General features: G+C 40.3%; 1 protein-coding gene across 8 annotated transcripts in view; it reads right to left on the bottom strand.

Moving 5' to 3' along the window:
- Positions 1-22064, bottom strand: part of RBMS3 (RNA binding motif single stranded interacting protein 3) — a 712154-nt gene that overhangs the window by 334583 nt on the left and 355507 nt on the right. For 6 of the 8 annotated variants that reach the window (XM_074839167.1, XM_074839161.1, XM_074839176.1 and 3 more), the window contains one exon: positions 16342-16511. In XM_074839167.1, coding sequence (XP_074695268.1) covers positions 16342-16511 — 170 coding nt within the window. The remainder of the gene's footprint in view (positions 1-16341; positions 16512-22064) is intronic. The other 2 variants (XM_074839203.1, XM_074839218.1) reach the window with 1 other exon arrangement.

Genomic DNA, 22064 nt, shown 5'->3' with positions numbered 1-22064 from the left:
AATGGGCTGCCCCAGTTTACACCAACAGAGCAACTGCTTCATTATTTTCTGTCTTTGAGCACTGAAGTTACACTTTAAGGTAATAACATCAAAGGGCAGGGAATATGACATCATTAGCATGTCTTGTAGCTCTCTGCTCATCAGTCAGCACTTCTGAGCCTAAGACAAACAAAATCTTAGTCAACCAAAAACCCCTCACTCAGGCTTTGTGCCAGCTGCTCTCACTGGACACCTTGGTCATGAGTATCCTACAGAAGAAAAGCCAACATTGGCAATTGCTGTGCTCTGCTGTGGTTCAGCTTGCACCCAGAAACAGCCAACGTGGACCAGGAAGGGGTTAGATAAGCCATGGGATTCACTAAATAAATACACTCTTTATATACTTAGTGTCTTCTGTCCTTAAAAGACTTGGTTGGTGCTGCCAAGCAGAGCTCTGGATGGAGAGCTATGAAAAAAGATATGCTATATAGCCCATCCTTTCTGAAATATATATGGGCAGATATGGAGGAAGGAGCAAGAACTTAAGTATTTTATGTTTCTGCTGAGAAATTTTACCCCAGGAACAAAAGAGTCACTGAAAAACACAGTGAGGACATCTTGAAATCTGATCAGTAACCCTGGATTTGGAAGCAAACTAGCTTCAGTTGCTTGGGAGCCCTCAAGAAAAGAATTTTGAATATTATTGGCTTCAGGTGCCTTCAAATAAACTAATTAAACAAGATGCAATCCTCAAACCATATAAAGATACACATGGAAAAACTGAGACCTCATTCTGAGTATTGGGCGTACTTTGAGAGAGAGAACTGCAATGCACTGCAAGAAACCCACAATTCTTCCTGTAACTGACCAAGGAGTACACTACTGGCAATTCCAGTTGCTAATACACCAAAAAAGTTACAAAATTAACTTTTGGTATTAAAAAATAATTAAGAAATAATCACATTTGAGATACCCTTTTACTTTGCTCATATATTTTGAGCTTTTGTGATAGACTTAGGCTGTATTTTTATGCCTCTTTTCACAGCCATGAAGGAGAGAAACCCACATTTTTTAAAAAATTGAAAGCTGAGATTCCCATCTTATCACATGCCTCAGGATCTAAGGGTTTAAGAAACAAGTATTGTGAACCTCACAATAAACTTCTGAGGGTTGGCAACAGCAAGGGCAACATCTTCATCAAATATTAGTGAACATCCTCAACCAGGGAGAAAACAGTCCTTGGCAGTTGCATGTTTTGGGTCCCAGAAAACAACCTTGTGAAGAAAAAAAACCAAACAACAAAATAATAACAATGAACAAATTCACCCTGTGTTCTATTCCCTGATTTGTAAAAAGATGGATTTAAAGATTTGTTAAAACCTCAGTGCTGACACCCCTCACTTTACTACTGCCATCACACACATAAACAGCAAGTATATCCTATATAGATAAATTATATTCCAGCAGCCAAATTATAATCTGCCAAATGTGCTGGGTTTAAAAATTAATAACACAAAATTTACAATGATCACTTCTAGCAGCAAGCTGACTGCTTTGTGAACATCCCATCAGAAGCAGGGAAACACAAAACCAGTGTAAAAAGGACATAGTCTTCATGGAGTCTACGAGAAACAGACCTATAGTCTACAAATATTTACAACTATGAACAACTGAATTCATACTCTGGACAGTCCTGAATGCACCCCATGGCCAACTCTCATAAATCAAGTACTTGCAGTATCAGACCACGTATTTATGCATTGCTGAAACATTCACCAACAGCATTTGCACCCTTTCCTTGCACTTACTCAGACTATGGGAGTTTCTGACCCTTTCCCTTTCAGCTGTTCGAGAAAGGAAGGTCTCAAAAGACCAGCATCTTGAATAAGAAGCCAAAGCAAAAGAAAAGGTCCAGTCCAACTATTCGCTTCCCATATGCCTCTGCTCTTCGCTTTCTTTGGACTTGCTCCAGAGACCACTGAGATCAAGAGAAAGACCTATGTATTTGCCCAGTTCTGCAATTTCTAAGAGCCATTAAATGTTACTCTACATGCAACATTCCATTTTGTAAGACAATTTCCTAAGTTCAAACTTCAGTTTCTTTTCGATTCCCACATTCTCAGGACAACAGCTCCTTTGTTCAAGCTTCCATAGTTATGGGAATGTTATCTTATCTCTGGTTTAGCCTTTAATATTGAGCAGAGTCAGAAAAGAATCATCCTCTTGTTTGAGATGTAAAGATTGATGCCTGCTTACATTTTTAAGATACATAAACATTCAAACATACTTACAAAATCTAAGCAAATTTACTCTTATTAGAGCCATTATCTGAATGATGATATTTAACACAAGTTACAGTTTACTTTCCTTATCTCCCCCGTGAAATAGTTTTTTCAAAATCTGTTACGAGAGTAAAATGACAACATCCTAGTGGAAAACAAGCTTTCTCCAGCCTGTCTGCAAGGAAGCAGTCAGGCTAGGGCAGTAAGGTTTAGTTAGCAGGAAATCAGCAGAAAATAAGAGAGGGAAGCAAACCATCACATGTGGGGGAGGGACACCCAAAGTTGAGAGACACACTCAGTGCTGCAGTGAAACTCTGTAATTCAGGAAAGGGACACAAATGTAAGACTGGAGAACAGCAGAAAAAAGTGACCCTAGTCTGAATTCCCAACTACACCCACTCACAGTAAGGAACACAAGGACCTGCCCACACCACAGTCACATCAGTGCTGCAGGAGAGCATGAAGCCACCTCAGCTAGCTTTAATCTAGTCCCAGGTTTCACTGCATGGCTCTAAAACCCAGAAGTATCTGCAACATAGATGCTCCTTCAGAAAGTTAAAAGCACAGCACTGATTCAGTGCTGCATGTTTGTTCTCCATCTAAAAGAAAAATGAACTTCAAAAAAGAGTCACCATTTGTCTAAACTCCAGGCAGTCTTCTCCCCACTCCCCATGTCCCCCCATCCCAGAGCTTCTCCAGAAGGCCATTCTCTCTCACATCTCTAAGATTACTATGTTCAAGATCAGCTCAATTTTGACAAGGGGGGAACAGAAAGCCTTTTGAGTCTTCTCTCACTTTTGAAGCCTTTGTATTTTTTAATCCCTGCTCTGCCAATTTTTTTCTCCCCTTCCCCCATCCCCTTTAGAGGAAATTTTCTACTCTTTACAAGCCAGTCTCTCTGCAGAAAATTGATTTCCCCTAGGATACAGCCATCCTACTGTTCTATGCATGGTCATTAATGACCATCCTGTTCACCAGAGAGACAGACGCAGCAGCACTCCTCCCCAGCTCCTTAGCACATAAAGTGCACAGGGGAAAATCAGAACAACCTCACAGCTTAACCATACCAAGAGTTCGTCATCTCCAGAAAATACCATACAAAATCTCCAAATGAGCTATTATGAGAGTAAAGTAATTCTTGCTGGTTTCTGTCACTTTTTACTTCCACTGCACTAGATTATAATTTTTAAATCTTCTCCAAATAATGACCATCATATAGTTCCCTCTTTCCCAGAGCCATGTGGGAATGAACTCTAAATCAGATGTGACTTGAGCTTACATTGTTTTTACATGAACACTGGTATCAGGGTATCCAGGGGCAGAATGCATTTCATCACGGCCCGCAAAACCTGCCTGAAGATATAAGAAAATATCTGGGTGCTCCATTTTTTGCTGTTTTAGCTGCTTTGCAAGCAGTGTACCTGCTGGCTTCACCGTCTCTGGGAGATCTGCGATCTCCCATTTGATTGCAGTAAAGTCCCATCCTTGGAGTGACAGACAATTCTCCCCTTAGCTCTGGCAGCTCTGATGCCAATGGGTAAAATAGAACGACTGTACTCAGAAAACAGCTGAAGTCTTCCCTATAAACATCTTGTAAGTTGACTCCCTGCTTCCTCCTTGACCCATGAAGTCCTTGAAAGAACTTCCCCTTGTTCATGCTGGTACAGGGAGGTACAATGGAGGACTGGAAACCATGAGGAAGAAGATGGGGTAGTCAACAGTTTTTCTTCCATTTCCAACAAAGGATTTTTTTTTTGATGAAGTTAATCTTGCTTACTGAGTTGCACTACTAGCTTCAGCGGGACCAAAAATGAAAAAAGAGGTGGGTTGGTATTTTTAGAATAATTCAGCTTAGATCTAGTGAATTTACCTCAAATAAATAACAGCAGTGTCTTTAAATCAAAACATTTAAAAAAAACCAAAAAATCTTTCAGTGACTGTTGAACAGGAAAAATAAACAACCCTAAAAATTAGTTCTGAAATTGGGAGAGACACTTAGCTACTCAACTGCAACTTGGTCTGAAAAAGGTCAACACAGCTAACTCCTGATGTAGCACTTCAGAAATGTTGGGGTGGGTAAACTGCCCAAGCCAAGAAATTCGTATTTAAAGCTCACATTGTCCAGCTATGCTCTGTAAATTGTGCCAGGATTTCTTTATATAATTCTCACTAATGCTGGCTGATGTTAACTGAGGAAATCCTCTGCAGACAAACAGGACAATCCACCCCACTGTAGGTTCCATAAAATCACACGCTCTATGGAAATTTCCAAATACTTCGGCACAATATGGGTGAGTTAAGGATAAAGTTTCAAGCCTGAACTCCATAATTTCCTGTCTTTTGCTAGTCTACACAGCTCTTTAATGTTATGTTAATATCATTTTTGTGGGTGTGATTGAATTACCCACCGCTCTTGATGCCAGCATTAGTGGATTTCTGTGTAATAGGAGAGCATGCTTTACTGCACATACTGTTACTAAATACCATTAAGCAGACCAGCTGCAGACCTCCTGATAGCAGGACTGGAGGGCTACCTCATTAGGAGGCGACAAGCACTTTACTGCTGGCACATGGCCTGAATCCTGTGAGCCCTCAGCATGTCAAACTCGCCTTGACGTCCCCACCAGACAGCCTGCCACAGCGGGTCCCCTGGCCAAAAAAAGTGCCCAGCCCCAGGAATCTACCGAAAGTGCCGAGATCCCTCTCACAGACTCAACATCCCGAATCCCACATGGTACTGCCATGACTTGGCAGTCTGAAAAGATAGAGATGTATTCACTTGGCGACATTTCGACTGCAGGTGCAACCAAAGGCTGCTAAATTCTTCACTGAGACTGTGCCTCACACACTGGTGACAGCTACTAACTAGTGGTGTAGTCCTTTAAAAATCCCTTTCAGAAGTCTTTGCGGAGAGATTAAAATGCCATGTGTACATGAGTTGTAACAATTCTAGGGCAGCCTCTGAAGGGAGATTTAACACACGCTTTCTCATCAATACCCTTGTACTGCTAACCAGCACCTACTAAGCAAATGATGCACCTGACTACTGTGCAGAAATATCCCTCTTTAGAGGAGGATTGCATTAGGGAAGAAAGAGGCGGGGGGGGGGGGGGACGGGGATGCCACGGGGGAATGGAAAAAAGAATGAGGGAGGACAAGGAGTTTAAGTCTATTCCACATAGTTGGCTGAATACACTCTAAACTGTACTGACAGACAACATCATCCAAGGAGTTGCAATGTCTGCCAGTCACTCTTCTTGTCACTCTGACCCACCTCTTCCTCACCACAAAATGCCTTGTAGTCTGGCTGATAGAGCTATACTTACCCAACAGCAGTGGGAGACTCAGCTCCTAGCACTCACCTAACAGCAGCTCCATGTCCCCAGCATACCATGGGAACAGCATGGCAGGGACACAGCAAGTACATTTGATGTGGTCTTGTGATCAAGAGAAATTCTTGTTTCTCTATATCTAAGTGTAGTAAGAACCAACAAACAAATGCAGGAACCTAACGAGAACTAACAGTTGCAAGTCCATGTTACAACAAAGCCAGGTTTTCCTTACCACTTGCTGAAAATAGAGATGAAACAACTAGAAGTCCTAAAAGTGATGACAGTATTTAATAGTTGTATCATTATAGCCTGTCTCCCATGTCTGTAAGACCTGCAATCAATCACATCTTTAGTCCAATTCTTAGGCAATGAGCAAAACCATGGCATGAGCATACTGCCCTGCTTTGATTTAAACCCCATCAATGACTTGGTCATATTCCATTTTGTTCCACTGTAGCCACCAGTTTTCCTCTCCATTTAGAAGCAATTGCTTTGAGTTCATTTTATTCTGAGAGTCAAGAGATTGTCCTGTATGAATCCTTCACAGCTCCTTGAACTGGCTATATGACTGTATATGTGATGTGTATTAATTTGTTATGCAGTTCATAAGGCACTTAATAAACTTTATATTGAAATATTTGTGCTAAATTATTGTAATTAAAAAGCTTCATAGCCATACTCCATTGAATTGACGATCCTAAATTTGGGGTTGATTTAGGTAAAGCAGAGTGGACAAGAAACATTAAAAATGAGTAGAGCAATTAAGTTCTATAAAATTAAGTTAGATATGGCTTAGATCCAAATTCCTTACTTTTTAAAATAAAGCTTCAATGGTGCTACAGTTCTCTCATGCTATGGGGTTTTGTTACTCAAAGTCAAGGATGGACAGACACCTGATTTACAATTACAGGTAATCAAAACCTCAGAGGTGGAGAGATAAGCTTCTGCTTCTGACATAGCGCCAGTACCAGTGTACTGGCATCTCCACTGAGAGCATGTTGCACCTCCTTACACTCCTGCTAGGACTCCATGGCAGCTTTTGAGCATTATTTCTCCTGCTTAGCAACATAGATGTTCCAGTGATACATTTCACCCACTTAAGGACATATACAAACAGATATGGCTACATAAAACTATACATAATAACAAATCTCCATAAACATGAAAAGCAAAATATTTCTAACCTCAAATAATTAGTTTTTAAAACATTTAAGTGACACCTGCAGTCCTTGATGAATTTATCCAAAGGCTGGAAAAAACTGTCTTATAATTAGACACTTAAACAGCTCCATCTATTTTGATTAAAGAAAAAAGTCTGAAACGTGACTTGATTATAGTGCATAAGTACATTTGGGAGGAGGATGAAGGGAGAGGAAGAGAATCTGAAAGGTCCTTAATCTGATTACACGAAGAACCAACAGGTAAAAATCAACACCAGAAAGTTGATTTGGAAGTGGGTCAGAAATGTTGACCAGGGAATGCAGTTAACAGGAACAAACTGTTAGCAACAGCAGTAGGTTTGCCGTTGCTTTCATAACTCCAAATCCAGAGTGGGTGCTTTTCTGGAACATACTCTACATCAAAATAAATTGCTATATGCAGTCCAGGAGCAAATAAGGGAAATTTAAGGACCTGAATCAACCAGAAGATCATGATAGACCATCCCTTGGTCTCTTCCAAATCTTAAATTCTATGAATCTGTGAATTATTTTATCCCTTTTAATTCCTAGTTCCCTACTATAAAGAAGCTAAAAAGTTAATGTTCTTCTTGAATCAATGAATTACAGAAAATAATTGAAGTTTCATAATTGGATTATAACCCCAGGAGTATATGGAAATGCTGAACTGGGAAGCTGAAGTAAGGAAAGCATGTCTGTTTCTTTTTTTTTTTTTTATATGATCACCAGGCAGTAATAGCCATAAATGCTGCACTTATTACCTGTATTACACTGAAACAATAACATGGCTGTGATCCTGCAATAACTGGTATTTGAACAGACTGCTGTGCTACCATGAAGCTTATATGAGGCTAGGTGTCTGTTGGCAGAGAGCTTATTTCAGAATAGGACCTATATTTCCACATTGCTGTTACCTTCAATATTTTATTTGGGGTCATCCCCAGAGCTGTGGCTAGGTACTTTCTAAGAGAACCAGAATCTAGAGGTCTCCACTTTCCCTAGAGCTCATGATGGGGACACAGAAAATATAAGCCTGAAGAAAGAGAAAGCCTTTTCAGATCTCTGTCAGATCAACATCTTTAAAAAATTAGGCTGAAAACATTCCCTCATTCCTGACTCTGTTTTATAACGAGGCAGGCATAAAACCTCTGACGTAGTTGCAAAAATTCTAAGAAATTTCTTCTCTAGCGAGCATCTTTTAAAAAAAATGAAAGACTTTTCAGTTTTTAACACAAATCTAGCAGCAGTTCTTGTCACACAAATAATTCCGGGAAGTTACCAAATGCTTGGAATGAAGGACATTGCATGCTGCATAGCACAGAGCTCTTGTCCATGCTTGTTTGGAACAGTATGGGAAAGTCTAGCAGCTGAACACAATGACATTTTTGTTTTCGTGCTGATAATATTCAATAGCTTTGCCACCAAAGTTGGCCTGCCACTTCCCCTTGTATAGAAATTACAGGCATGCTCTAAGGTTCTTGCCATTAGCTCGAAGCAGTGCCCAGGTTATTCCTGGGGGGGTGGGGGGTGGGTATTAAGCATAGCTGGTGTTTCCTTCCAGTAAAGCTTTAGGACAATGTATTCCTCAAACAGATCAGAACATTATCTGCGTCATACCTTCTAGAGAAAGGTTACAGAAACACAGATGTCAGAACATGAACAGTGTGTCTCCATCCTCTTCCAAAAGTCAGTGACTCCTAAGGAGTATAAACCCCATCCCAGTCAGAGAACTTCCTACTTCCTTCTCCGCTCTCTGCGCATGTAATACAGCCACCAGTTCTGCTCTCCCACTGCTGCCATCAATTCTCAGACCCAGAGGACAACAGATCAGAAAGACCCACTGAACTTGACACCACAGAATTTAGAAGAACAAATATGAAAAATGCACAGACAAATCTAAAAGATGTAGATAAGCTTCAAAACAGAACCACCAAACATAACCGAAACTTTCACTGCCACTATTCGCATTAAAAAACCCCCACGACTCAGTGGACAGCAGTAAAGGAACGTTTGTCAAAGCACCAGTGCATCCATCAGCCTCCTCACTGAAAAGCAGAAACCAAACATCAGTTTTACAGAACGCCTGGAGGGGCCGGAAAATTCAGGCTGTCAAGAGTCCCATGGTCACGAAGGCCCTTCCACAAAGCAACACGCACGCTACAAAGCCAGGCATTTGCCTGACAGACATGCATGGTGCAGAGCCTGTCTGTCCTTTGGACAGGTTTTGGCCATGAGCATTTTCAGACTCTGAAATGCTTACATCAATAAGAGGACGATGGCCTCATGGATGGATGGTGACACTATGGTTGACGGGCTGCACACAAAATATGCTGGAAAAGTGGAGAAAGAAAGAGGACAAGGAAAGACTGGAAACATGCACATCTCTGAACAGGTCAGAAGCAGCTCATTAAGTGTGTTTCCCCACTATCTCAGCATCCCTCCTGCACAGTAAGGAAAACAAGTGGCTGTTACAGTCATGCCCTTCACACCGCTACACAGAAGATTCAATACTTCTGTTATGAGCTCTCTGTTTTGTTGTGGGTTTTTTTTTCCCAAGGACTTTAATTAAAATTCATCAGAAGAAATGTTTTCAGCAGCAGTGCCTAAGAACACTGCCTCCTCCCCTATCTTCCATTAAATCAGGTTCATCCAACTTGAAAGGAGATGAGAAACTCTCACTGACATTCTGTCACACTCCAGTGAAAAGACGGGCACATTCAAAACAGAGAAGAGTGCAGGTGCTCATTTATTACTTTACGCAGATTATTTTTCTGCCTTTCTTCCTGACAATGGGAACGTTCACATCCCAGATGGAGCTCTCTGTAGTGCTGTGGGCATTTGCTGACCTAGAGTTTTGTTTTCCCTGATGAAAGAGGCTAGGTAAGAAGAGGATTGGTTCATTGCCTACTGGGGCAACTCTAATGTTTGTTTTTAACAATGGAAGACATTTGGAGATTATTTTAATGGGGAATGAATATACAAATAATTTTTTAATGATATCAGATAAAGGGAAAAAAAACATCCATACCCACATTTACACACCGAAAAGATGTAATATTTATATAGCTGAGTGCAAAACTGCAAATCAACTGATTTCAGAAACCAAGATCTTGCTCACATGAAATACAAGTTCACTGCCTTGTACCATTTCACGCCCAAAGAGCAACCCCACAATGTTACTAACAGCATTGATAAGCACCATCACTATGAAGAGGTCTTCAATGCAAGAATTAACAAATCATGTCCATGGCATTAGGTTCCTCTGCTTTTATGTCTACATTACACATTCTTAATGTTCAACATTTGGTTCCCAATCAAAGGCATTTTGACTTAAAACTATTAACCTGAAATTAATTTATTTTCCTTTTCCCACCCCTCCTAATAAACTTTTAGGAAAAGCCTGTCATATAAAGAACTTGAGAAGAATACAGATTTCTCCAAGCTAACCCATCAGTCTGTTTTTCTCTGGACTAAGGGGCAGACACATTAACAAATGAGAGGAACAAATTCATATAATTCCCTCACTGCTTTGAATCAGCATAGTTAGTCCAGCAGAACACCTTTGCTGTGCTTGGCCTAACAGTACACACTCCTTGGGACTTTGTTTTCCTGATTTTACTTGGAGTAACAAAGAAAATCTGGGCGGTTTTGGAGGTTTTTTCCTTCCCCTCATGTGCAGGCATTTCTTTGGTTCCCATGAAGACTGATCTCTTCAGCAGGTTTCAGAGCCATTCACAGTTCTCCTATTACCAGGATACACTGAACCAAAACATCCAGAAAGATTTAAGCAGGAACTACTCTATATGATGCCACATGGTTCCTATATGAGCTAATCCCACTGAGTAAGCGCTCTCACCTTCATGCCCTTTCAGTCTCTGCTACATCACAAAGCAATGGTGTCAGCTGATATCAATTACAGGAGAGACACAGATTATGTGGCTCTGTTTGAATTAATATTGAAGCCACAGTGCAACTTGCTTTAACATACACAAGGGTACAGAACACAGCAAATTCCTTCACATCTCCAAAGATTGCTTAAAAATATAGAGCAGACACAGGCTAACACTGTATCGCTACGGAAGTCTTAGACGGTTTGGGTTTTGTCTTCACCAGGGCTGGGATAAGAACACCAGTTTACACTGGCTACCAATTTGGTCTGGCTTCATTGTGAAACAAAGGATTTACCCCAGGGATTCTTTTGGTCTTTTTGGTTTTGAGCTCACTATGGAGATTTTATTCTGGTTAACCTTTATTTTATTTATAGTTCACAGTAATTATTTTCAATTAACATTTTAACGCAGAAAAAAAGGAAAGGAAGGGAATTTATTCTCCCCACACCTTCATTTAATCAGATCTCATAATATGGACTTCTTGTTATTTTCACAAAAGAAAAGAAAAATAAAAATAGCCAGGAATGTCAAACTCTTGCTGCCTTAACACATGGCAGAAATGACCATCATGAACTTGCTATAAAGCTCAGCCTAATTGAAAATGTTGTACTTGTTGCAGCTATTAACAAGAGACCCTGTCCTGAAAGGTATCTTGAACCCTCTGAAACCTTGAACTCAGCAGTCTTCTGTGGGGGCAAAAGGAATGCACACAGTTCATTTCAAAAATAGTCTAGGATTTAACTAATGTGTGTATTTTCAATTAATAACCCCAGTTACATTATCCTTGAGGCTAGCCTTTTAGTAGGATCCAAACACTGGCAGCCTGAATCTTTATTCAGATGTTCCACAGGACAAAACCAAGGACATTCAGAAGGAAATGAGAAGCAAAAAATCTCACACTTGATGACTTGTCAAGGAGACAGTCAGGATACCTTTAGAAAAAAACAAAAATAAATAAAAAACACAAGAAAACTCAAATCAAAAAACACCCCCCAAAAGCAAACCCAGAACCTTAAAAATAAGGATCTAGAAGCTATTTAGAGAAAGCAACACTCATGACAATCATGAATCACATGATTCAGTAGGGATTTCCCATACCTGGAAAACCATTTATCTGAGAGATTCTGTCTCATTTTTCTCAAGAGTCAGCCTGAGCAGCATTCAGCTCCTCAGGTTTAGATAGTTTTACTGTTGTTTTAATTAAGTCCTTTCATTTTACCCTGGACCACAAAGAATGCAAAACTTGAAGGGTGATAGGATAACTAATCCAAATAAGAACAAAGCAGATAGAAATAGATTTTTGAAGGTACACTATAGACACAAGGGGAGAGGACTAAGTCAGGACAAAAACATAAGTAAGTTTAAACTATCAAACACCAGAAGTTTGAAGCAGCTTTCTTTCAGACTATATACTGGGCACGAAAAATTCATGACCGAATCAAGGCAGACAGGGACTATCTTTTGAATACATGCCAATGTCTCAATTGTGCAATGCACGATATTGTGGGTTTTTTTTTTTTTTAAATCAAATGTTGGGGGTTTTTAAGCCAATTTTTCAAAATGGAGGGGGGGGAAGATATATTTTATCTCTGTTTTCCCAAATTGCCTTTCTCCTCTCCAAAACTTATTTTATCCTTTAAAAAATTTGGAGCATGTCTTCTTCAGTGAAGACATGTAAGAAAAGACAGACAGAAAAGACCAAAATCTTGAGACAGACAGTGAGTTTTTGAAATGAAGAATGCTTCAAAGTAATAACGGTCAAATGTTTAATTTGTGCTTGCGATTTCTTTCAATCTGTCTCCACTGGGATGTAGTTAGTGAGAATGGGATGTGTCCAGTATACCAACAGGGGACTAAGCCATCTGTGTATGTTTTTGAGAGAATTTTGGAATTCTTTGGGATGAAATATAACACCATGCATGAAAATTAGAGTGACAGATTATTAATATTTCAAAGATAACAATTTATATTTTGCTTGTACAGTGACACACCATGCACATTTTTCTGTCTGTAATCTGTGATTTTACATCTTAGGTTGATTATCTTTCCTTCTGATGAAAGGTTTTGACTGGGAAGATACATACACGATGGTGTGTGCCACTGCAGAAGCAGAGACTGTGTACCTCACAAATTATAATGATGTGATATTTACTACTATTTTCATGAAATATTTAAAAATCAAAATTTTAAACTAATAAATTCTGATGATCACTATGATCACAGATGGGTATAATGCCTCTTTTTTAAAAACTCAGGAAAGGTTAAGAGAGACCAAGGTCCATTTTTGGGAGTTCCTTTACTCAGTGTTTATGAAAATCCAGAAGATGATACATATGTAAAAGAACAACAGATTCTTGCTTGCTAAAAACTTTCTACTCACTCTTTTTCAGTGTGACATTTGACAGAGTCATTGTACAAAGTCCCAAAAGATACAGTGCAACCTAACAGCTTCCTGCTTCAAAAGAGAATTTGATGCAACTTTGCTGGACACATGTTAAACCAAATAGTGAGGATCAGAACCACACAAAAAGAAAATCTTCCAGTAGCAATTTTTTTTATTTATTTACTCAGCTACTGTACAGCCTATGATGACTTGTTTTCCTTTAGTTGTATGAACAGTTTGACAGATTACTGTGACAAGGTTACTCTTAAATTGATAAAAGGTTTGATAGTGTCGGAACATTTGTCAGAAACGTCTGACATCACGTGTAATGGACTCTGTACTTCAAGCATCAATGGTACTCCAGTCTGCTGTTTTCTGTTTAGTGTGCAATATACACCACCCAAAACCACAGCAGAAATACAGAAAAGCAGGCAGGATTCACCAAAACAGCCCCATACTTTATCAAACAACTCTGATTAAAGGGTTTCTCTTCCATAACTCACCTGGTAAAATGCAGTTAAATAAAAAAATGTTATACATCACTTAGAGGGTGGCCTCCTTAGTGGAATAAACCTGGAAATGGTATGGGCTATGATAAACATACACAACCAAAAGCATTTCCAACATTCCCTGTACTTCTGAGAGAGAACTACTGTGTTTTTAGACCATTATTCCTCAGACCTGCCAAATGTCAGACATTACAAGTGACAGTTGTACTGCTGGCAGCCTTGTCACATGCTAGAGCAGAGGAAATGGGTTCAGAAGGGCTCATTCTAGGCACTGGCAGCTAGCCTAGGGGAACCAGTGTCCCGGGCATAAGCTGGCTTTGGTGAATACCTCCCTTAAACACAGCTCTCCAAAAACATTGTACTGCAAAGTAATAATAATATGGTTTATGGATTGGAATTCAGGTTTTCACCTCACATCTTGTAGCATATTACACTAATACTTCTATGCAGGAAGCCTAAAAGCCAGCACCTTCTGCTGTTTTGTGAATACCTTGTTCACATGAAGTCTTCTAACACATGGTGAGACCCCAGCTATGTAAGCTAAGAGAGAGCTCTACAGAAGACAATCATTTCTGAAGAGACAAATTTATGTCTTGCTCATATAGCAGCAGATTGGTGCTATACATACTGCATGTGGTGGGGGGAAGTAAAGGGAGAAGGGATTTGGACCTTTATCCACCTCTACTATGTAACCATCTGCAAAGGTAAAGAAAATGACTTGCAATATATTACTTCACAAATCTACGTGCTGCCATGACAAATTCTTGTCTTTTCAGATGTTTAAGTTTCCCTATATCACTTTTCCCTTTTGCTGTGATAAATACTTTTAATATTCTGAAAAAAAGACAGAACAACTCTCTGGTTTCTCCTCAATTCCATTCAGCCAAAGGACAGAAAATCAGCAAAATGAACGTCAGCATTTTTCTTAAAAAGCATCTGTTCACACAGGAACTCCATGATAGCAAGACAAAGCCCTCTAATCATAGACCAGATTAAGTTTAGTGGTGCACATTAAAAATTTTGCCACAGTGCCGAAACAAAGCTCTCAGGTACTTGATGTGCACTTCCCATACACAGACAAGGGGTAGGGACGTGCTCTCTGAACTTCATGATTCAAGTAGTGCAGCTCATACCACAGCCTCACACCATGACTGCAGCACTAAGCGCCAAAACCATAAGGCTCCTCTAGGAATAGTTAGTTCATTCCTGATCATCTGAAAGAATTTGTCTGAACTGGGAAAGGGTCAGACTGCAAGAAGATGTATAGCAAAATAGGTTTTTGAACGCCAGCAGACTACAGTCAATTTATACCTACTGAGGATCTGGCCCTTGAACTGGGATTACCTGTGACTGTCACAAGTGAGAATTGTCAATGAATGTAGTTTGTACAAATGTCAGACAGGTACACTCGCAATTCATCTTGCATGAAATATGAAAAATCTTCAGCACACTATACTCCTGTGAAAAGTGAGCCACTTCTACCTGTAGCAGCTTTAGTAGGAGAAAGTGAGAAAGTCACAGGGAAGAGTTTCAAGCTCACATAATTTTACTAAAGTTCTGACATCACTTCAGTAAGACTGTTAGTTCCAGTCCTAGCAGCCATGTCCACAGAAAGCATACATAGGGAAGTCTTCCAGCACTTTTGGTCAAAATCAGGAAAGGTAGAATAACGTAAAATTGTAACATCCCATTAAATTGTTAACTCCTATTGCAAGCTTCAAAACAACAGCCATTTGGATTGAAGTCAGTAGATCAGTCCCAGACTGTTCCTTACTTTCCCAAACTTCATTTATTGATCCCTATTTGAAAGGCTGAATTGTAACGAAAAATATCAGGTATGCTGTTGTCTTTTGCAATAGACTAATCTATGGCAAGAGCACTGCATTTCTGCATCATAAGAAGGGTGGATTTTTATTTTTCACATCTCTCCATGTTCTTATTTCAACACAAAAAACATGTTATCCTACATCCCACCCAAGCAGTTTCTGGTTGGAATCTCAAACTGGATTATTCCCCTCCCACATGTCATCAATATTAATCAAGACTTTGGAAATCCAATCAGGTTCTCATTTCTACTCATATTACCCATTACATTCAGTCCAGTGAGGAGGGGTTACAGAGTGCAGCATTTTGGGAAACAGTTCTTTTGATGATGCATGAGGAGCAAAGAGCTCTTTTCTGCTGCCTCTCGTTTCAAAAAGAATAAGACACAACAAAACTGATATTTATCAGTACAATATGCAAACATGACTCAAGATAAACAGGGAGGTAGAAAGTGCTACATTCTACAGCATCATTTTTCAGTGGAACTGCAGTTAATTAGATGTTAATTAGATGGCTACAAGGCCACCTTCAGCAGGTTTTATACTTCTCAATCTTTGAGCCCAGCAATGTGTGATAGAGCAATCAAAAGATGGGATAAATGACTGAGGTGGGAACACCCATGTTTTGTTGTGCACCAAGTTGTGATTCACAGATCACTGTAACTATAAAATCTGTCATTAGGGAGGTTTTCTTGACAAGCAAATTCTCTTTTTAACATAAGAAAGAAATCAGATTAAAATAAACAGAAGGCAATATGAAGGCCCTCACTACTCAATCCCCCAAAACTCATTACCAGAAGGTTTTCAACAGGCATTAATTACCTGTTCAAACTAAAGGAATAATGGTTAACCTTCAAGTGCAAGAGGCTCCTGATGTCTTTTTGTGGTCATACATAAGTGTAATCTGAAAGGCCAGCATGGACATTTTCCTACCCGAAGACACCAAGTATTTTAAGTGCACTTACGGCTGGCACAGCTTGATAAGGTCCTGGTCAGTGGTGCCGGGTGGAAGGCCTCGAATGTACAGGTTGGTTTTACTCAACTGCTCTCCGCTGCTGTTGTTGCTGCTGTTGTTGCTGCTGTTTGTGCTGGGGCTGGGAGGAGCCATGGGGTGGGGAGCTGGTGCATAGGACTGCTGGAAACAAAACAAAAAGGCTGTTACTGGAGAACAAAAGCATGGTGGACTCATGCGCTTTACCCAGCTAACTCCAGGGCTATGCACCAAGGGCATGCTTGTCCTGCCCTCCCTGACCACTTCCAGATGCCTGCTCCTACAGCATGTGCACCCACCCCGAGCCAGCAATGCCTTTCAAAATACAAAACGGGGCCAAGATTTTGGGTTTAGCCATGGCTATGAAGTGCATTATTTTTCTTTATTTTTTTAATCTGGAATTAAAGTAGCTAGATTATGAGCCTATTTTATCTAGATCACAAAATAAAGCTCTGAAATGACAGATACTCAGGAGTAACTGGTATTAAAAAAAAGAAGTTAAACACAATCTGCTTTAAGAATACTCTAAGACACAAATAAGTATATCTAGCCAAAGGTATGGAAGCTGATGCCAGAAGGCTAGTTAGTCTTTTCTAAACATGAGCAGCATCCAGTACATGCACAGTCAGGTGGCAGAGGGTTGGCTAGCCTGAAAGGGGAAAAAAAAATCCAAAGCAGCCGGAAAAGACTCTGTCATTATGGACATCTTTTACAATAGAGAAACAGGGTTTGGAAAGCATGATCAGGCTAAGACCTCCTGCTCTCAAAACCTTACCCACTTCTGAACAACCACAAACCACACACAACTGAGAAATATCACTTGAAAAGGGAGGCATTCTCACAGGGAAAACAACGCTCTTCCCTAACTCCCTGGTAAACACATACTATGAAGGAAGACACATGCATGCTATAAAAATCACCTAAGCACCTCTGATCTGGGTTAACAGGGAATTTAAGCTGCTGCAAACATCCCTGGCTCTCTGACCATCAGAGTATTTACTTGTAGAACAGAGTACTTGTCAGGAGAATGGAGGAGTGGTTGGAAGGAGGAGGCCATGTCCTGTCACTGCTGTGACCTATGCAGAGAAGCTGAGATCTAGGGGAGATCTAGGGCTGCTGGGGGATGTTGCAGGCCAAGGCGGTGGCTGGACAGCTGAGGGAACTGGAGTCAGAGGTCCAGGAATATAACTGCCTGCTGACAGGGGTAAACCCTGTTTCCACAAGCTGATCAGCATTTTCTGCTAGCAGTAAGCATGGTTAAAACAGCAGGTAAATGATGGGCCAATGCTAAGTTAACCATGACGATGGACTAATAAAAGCAAAACATCTGCAATTTTCATTATAGTAGCAATGACACTTTAGTGACTTCTAATATGCTTGTTCTGCATTTAGGCCTAGAACAGAGAAAATATTTAAGTCTGCGAGTAATTTTGATCATGCTAATCAACTGCCCCTTTCATTCCAGTGACCCTATTTTAGTGCTTATTATTAAGCACACACTAAACCAGAGCCATTTTTTAAATTAGCAGCTCTAAAGTTTTTCAAACAAGTTCCTTTACTTCGAAGAACCAAAAAAAGTTGGAGAACATAAAGGGAGCATCAGTGATAGGTGAAGCTCAGAGACTTTGATGAAATACATAAAGTACCACACTTGCAGCAATGCCTTTCCTACTGCCTTCTTCCTTCCTTCCTAGATTCTCCCATTTAAGCCAGGAGAGTGGGAACACACCATCAAGTGTCAGAATATTAGAATTCCTCTGCAATCTGGCCTGGATGTAATGTGACTCAAGTAGGACCCATTAAAAGGAAAAATCAGTTTAATAGACAGTGCAATCGCCATGCTAGCAAGTAATGACATTCACTCCCATCTAGAGTAAAAGAGAAAGGGCAATGAGCTTCCTTCCCTGAGTATCTGCATAGATACTTTTGCTGACAATCAAAAGCACTTAATGCATACGGATCATATTTCTCTGCACACACATTTTATCACAGGGTAATCCCCACCCACCCAAGCTTCAATGTCATTCCCAGAAATAGAGAGCTGAAGCAGCAGCCCTGAGTACCAGCATGGGGAACTGCCTTGACTGAGCCCCAGTGCCATGGGCATGTCCTGGAAATCAGCTCCACGCCACAGCCATGGCGTGGCTGGGTAAAACTGCAGGCAACAGTAACCTCCAACAAATACACAGACACATATATCTTAAAACATCCTGTCTGAAAGCATATTTAAAATCTCTGGGCACTCCAGGGCCACGGTGGAGGTAGATGTGCCTGTGTGTAGCGATGTTTGGGTTTAGTATACCCAGAGCTCAGGAAATACCCCGTAGCAATCTTGCACATTTTGAGTACTGGTAAAATTAAAAATGGTCAAGGTAACATTCTTACTGCTTTACCCCACACCTCCAAGTTTACCATACACACTGAATGCACATTAATAACATAAAGCAAGGACAGAATTTTCTGTAAGCCAATAGTGTTATGTACTTTAATTAATAATTATTATTATTATATATGTCTTAGCAGGGGATAATGAGTAAATGGCCTATTCTCACACCAACCCAATAAGCAAGAAAAAAACCAAGTGGAAATATACCTTTGAAACACAAAGAGCAATTTCCATTCTATTATAAGATCTTTATCTTCACACAGAGGAAAGCACTGGGGGCCTAATTCTAATTCAAGCTTAAGACATTTTATCCCTCTTGGCCAGCTGAAAGGGGACCTAGAAGTGAACACGAATTACATTTACACTGATTTTAAGGCCACAGCTACAAAAAAAAAAAAGTCCTCAGTATACCCAGAGAATTAGGCCATGGGATAGGTGGTCTCTCCAGCAAGAGCTGCTCAGACAATAGGCACACACAAATGCCCAGGTTCACAGCAGCATCCTGGGAGATGATTTAAGGGTAGGCAGAGAGGCAGCCACAGTCCACTTTGGAGGATGTTGATCTTCTCAGACCAGCAAGCACTGATGTATTCCAAACTCTCTTCGCTAATAAATCTTAACCACTGCAGCCCACAGTAATTTCCATGCATATCCAATACCCCAGAATACCATCCACAGAAAGATTACAAAATTGCCTGTACTAGGGCTGATGACATCTTCTGGCCCATTGCCAGACTAAAAGCTTCAGGTCAGAAGAAAGCTTTGAATTCTTGTTTCCTGAGCCGATGAGTGTATGACTGATGGCAGAAGTATGCGTTTTGCCTCCAAATGAGCAAAGGGTCTGGTTCGTTAATCTCCATGTAATAACTGGAGTGAAAGAAATGAATGGCAACCTGATGATGATCCCAGATATGGACCACTTGCCACAGGATGCCCGATGATACTGAGGGGGGGCATCGCCTGGGGAGCCACCTGCGCACCCAACAGCAGGAAATTTGTGCCTTGTTCTGATGTCGGCCCCCTTCGTGTCTGGGGGCAAAGCACTTAACTTCTCTGCCACAAGCATCATGAGGAGCCCTGATTTCCACACTGGCTCAAAACACCCTGACACCAGCTGTAGAAGTCTGGGAAAGATGTTTTGCCAACACAGCCAAGCACAGGACCTGCAGTGCTAGAAAAAAGTATTAGGCAAAATCTACATGTTTTACTTCAAAAGGGAGCTGGAATTCAGAGCTGGCTTTGCCATTAATTTTTTGAACAACCAATGCAACCAACTCATTTTTCAATTCTCATGCTTCATTATTCAATGGGGAGTGTGGGGGGAATGAACTGACTTGTAGATCATTCCAAGCAGCTTATTAATTTAGCATGGCTGGCTAATAGGATTTGTTTTCATCTTTGAAAAATGAATGAAATTTCTCCTTTTTCATTATTTAAAACTGAGAAATTAACGTGCTTAATTCTTATTCAGTCTCAGGAACACACCCTTGTGCTTAAACCCTACCATTGAGCTCTCTGAAACAACGTGTCCCATGCAAGTGCACACAGCTAAGCATGAATAATGAGATACCTTGGTCCTTCTTACTCAATAACCCAGAAATGCTGAACCAGAAGCCTCTTGATTACTAAATGAACAACACTCCTCCTTCCAACATCCAACCTCCTCACACAAGAACAGTATTTATCTTCCCATGGCAACCTCAGTACTCTTATGTAGTTTTTCACTTGTTGCAAGTTTAGTCTAAAGCATTTTTCTTCCAAAGCAAAACACTACTTAAAAAGACAAATTTCAAATATTTTTCACATACAATTCCTTTTGGATGGGAATCACAGGTCCCAGATGCCAAGTTGTAGAGTCTGCTTTATTAGCAGCAGCTGGCTCCTTGGCAGGCTTCTGAGGCAGTCGGGCTTGTGGTTTTGGAGTGGCCTCAGAGCCTAGGATGCAGCTGGACAGCTATGCTAATGGACTAGCCAATTTGTTTGTATTCACCTTTGGCTATCCCAAATTTGTACATTTTTATCCACTTGAAAGTAAAGTCTTGGAAAAATTCCCCATTAACACCAATATGTTGACTTTTCCTATTGTAGTGCATATTTTATATTAAAAAAAATGAGTACAACACATAGTCCTGCATTAAAACATGCATTATTTAAGTAATTGTGAACATACACTATCCATTTCACTCTGAACAGTGTTTTCCAGCTGCTAGATTCATCTCACTTAGAGCCCAATTGCTACACAATTCCCTTAGCTCCTGATTGAGAGAATAAAATAACACAAAGTAAATACAAATAAATCGTGCAAATATCAGTTTACAGCTCACACTAGCAAAACGCTGTTCTCTCTACACCCTACTGTACAAAGGAGCAATTTCTGAGAGCTGGAGGGTTCTTACTGGCCAATTATAGTAATGATGAGAGGATGCCACCAACTTATCAGCCTGTTGATGGGATTTTGGAGCTGATTGAATGGCAAATCTCATATCAAGCAAAAGACAATCATCACAGTTGAAGAGAAAACAGAGAGAGGTAGGGCAAATATAATAAAAATAGTTAGATAAAAACCACAGCAACTCTTCTGCCTTTGGTTGGCTTCCTCAATGAGGAGCAGCACAAAAAGGTAAGCTGTATTGCTCGTCCATAGCCAAGTGGAACAGAAAAGTGAATAAAAGATGCAACACTGAAACTGTCAACATAGAAACCTCATGTATTTTAGAAAGGCTGTAGTCAAGGGAGCTTGAGTCATAATTTTCTTCCTGAGTTTGTAGTGCATTCACTGGTTTTGCAGAATCCAGCCATGACTATCGTCTAGCTCCCATCCGGCTAACGAAGGCCTGGAAAACAGAGCTCCTCTTGGACACTTTCCTACACAGTCAGGTCTTTCCCTAGACATCTAACAGAAAACAAACACATGTAATAGTGCACATATTTTCTAACCTCTCTGCACAGTGACAAAGCTTCCTGGACTGTTTCTGTAGAAGCAATAACCCACCGCTTGGCAATGTTTTCCATTTGTAAGGGGATGGCATGTGAAAATTTAAGTAAACTCAGAAGATGAAGAAAGAAAATAAGTTTCAAAGTCTGTTCCATCACAGTTCTTTCAATCAGGAAAACCAGACACACCTTAAGAGGATTTTGATTTCTCTGAATCCCTTCCAAGGCCTTTAAAAGTGATTTGTTGGATACAAGAAGACTGGTGAGTCAGAGCTGCTGGGTTATGCTCTCTGTACTGCTACTACATCACTGTGCTACCCCAAGCGAGTCATTTAGATTCCTTATGTCTCAAGTCTACCAATCTGCAACGATTCTTC

This window comes from Strix aluco, chromosome 1, assembly GCF_031877795.1.
Source record: "Strix aluco isolate bStrAlu1 chromosome 1, bStrAlu1.hap1, whole genome shotgun sequence".
Classification (NCBI taxonomy): Eukaryota; Metazoa; Chordata; class Aves; order Strigiformes; family Strigidae; genus Strix; species Strix aluco.
The sequence above is the reverse complement of the archived record's forward strand: the minus strand, read 5'-3'. Positions and strand labels throughout refer to the sequence as shown.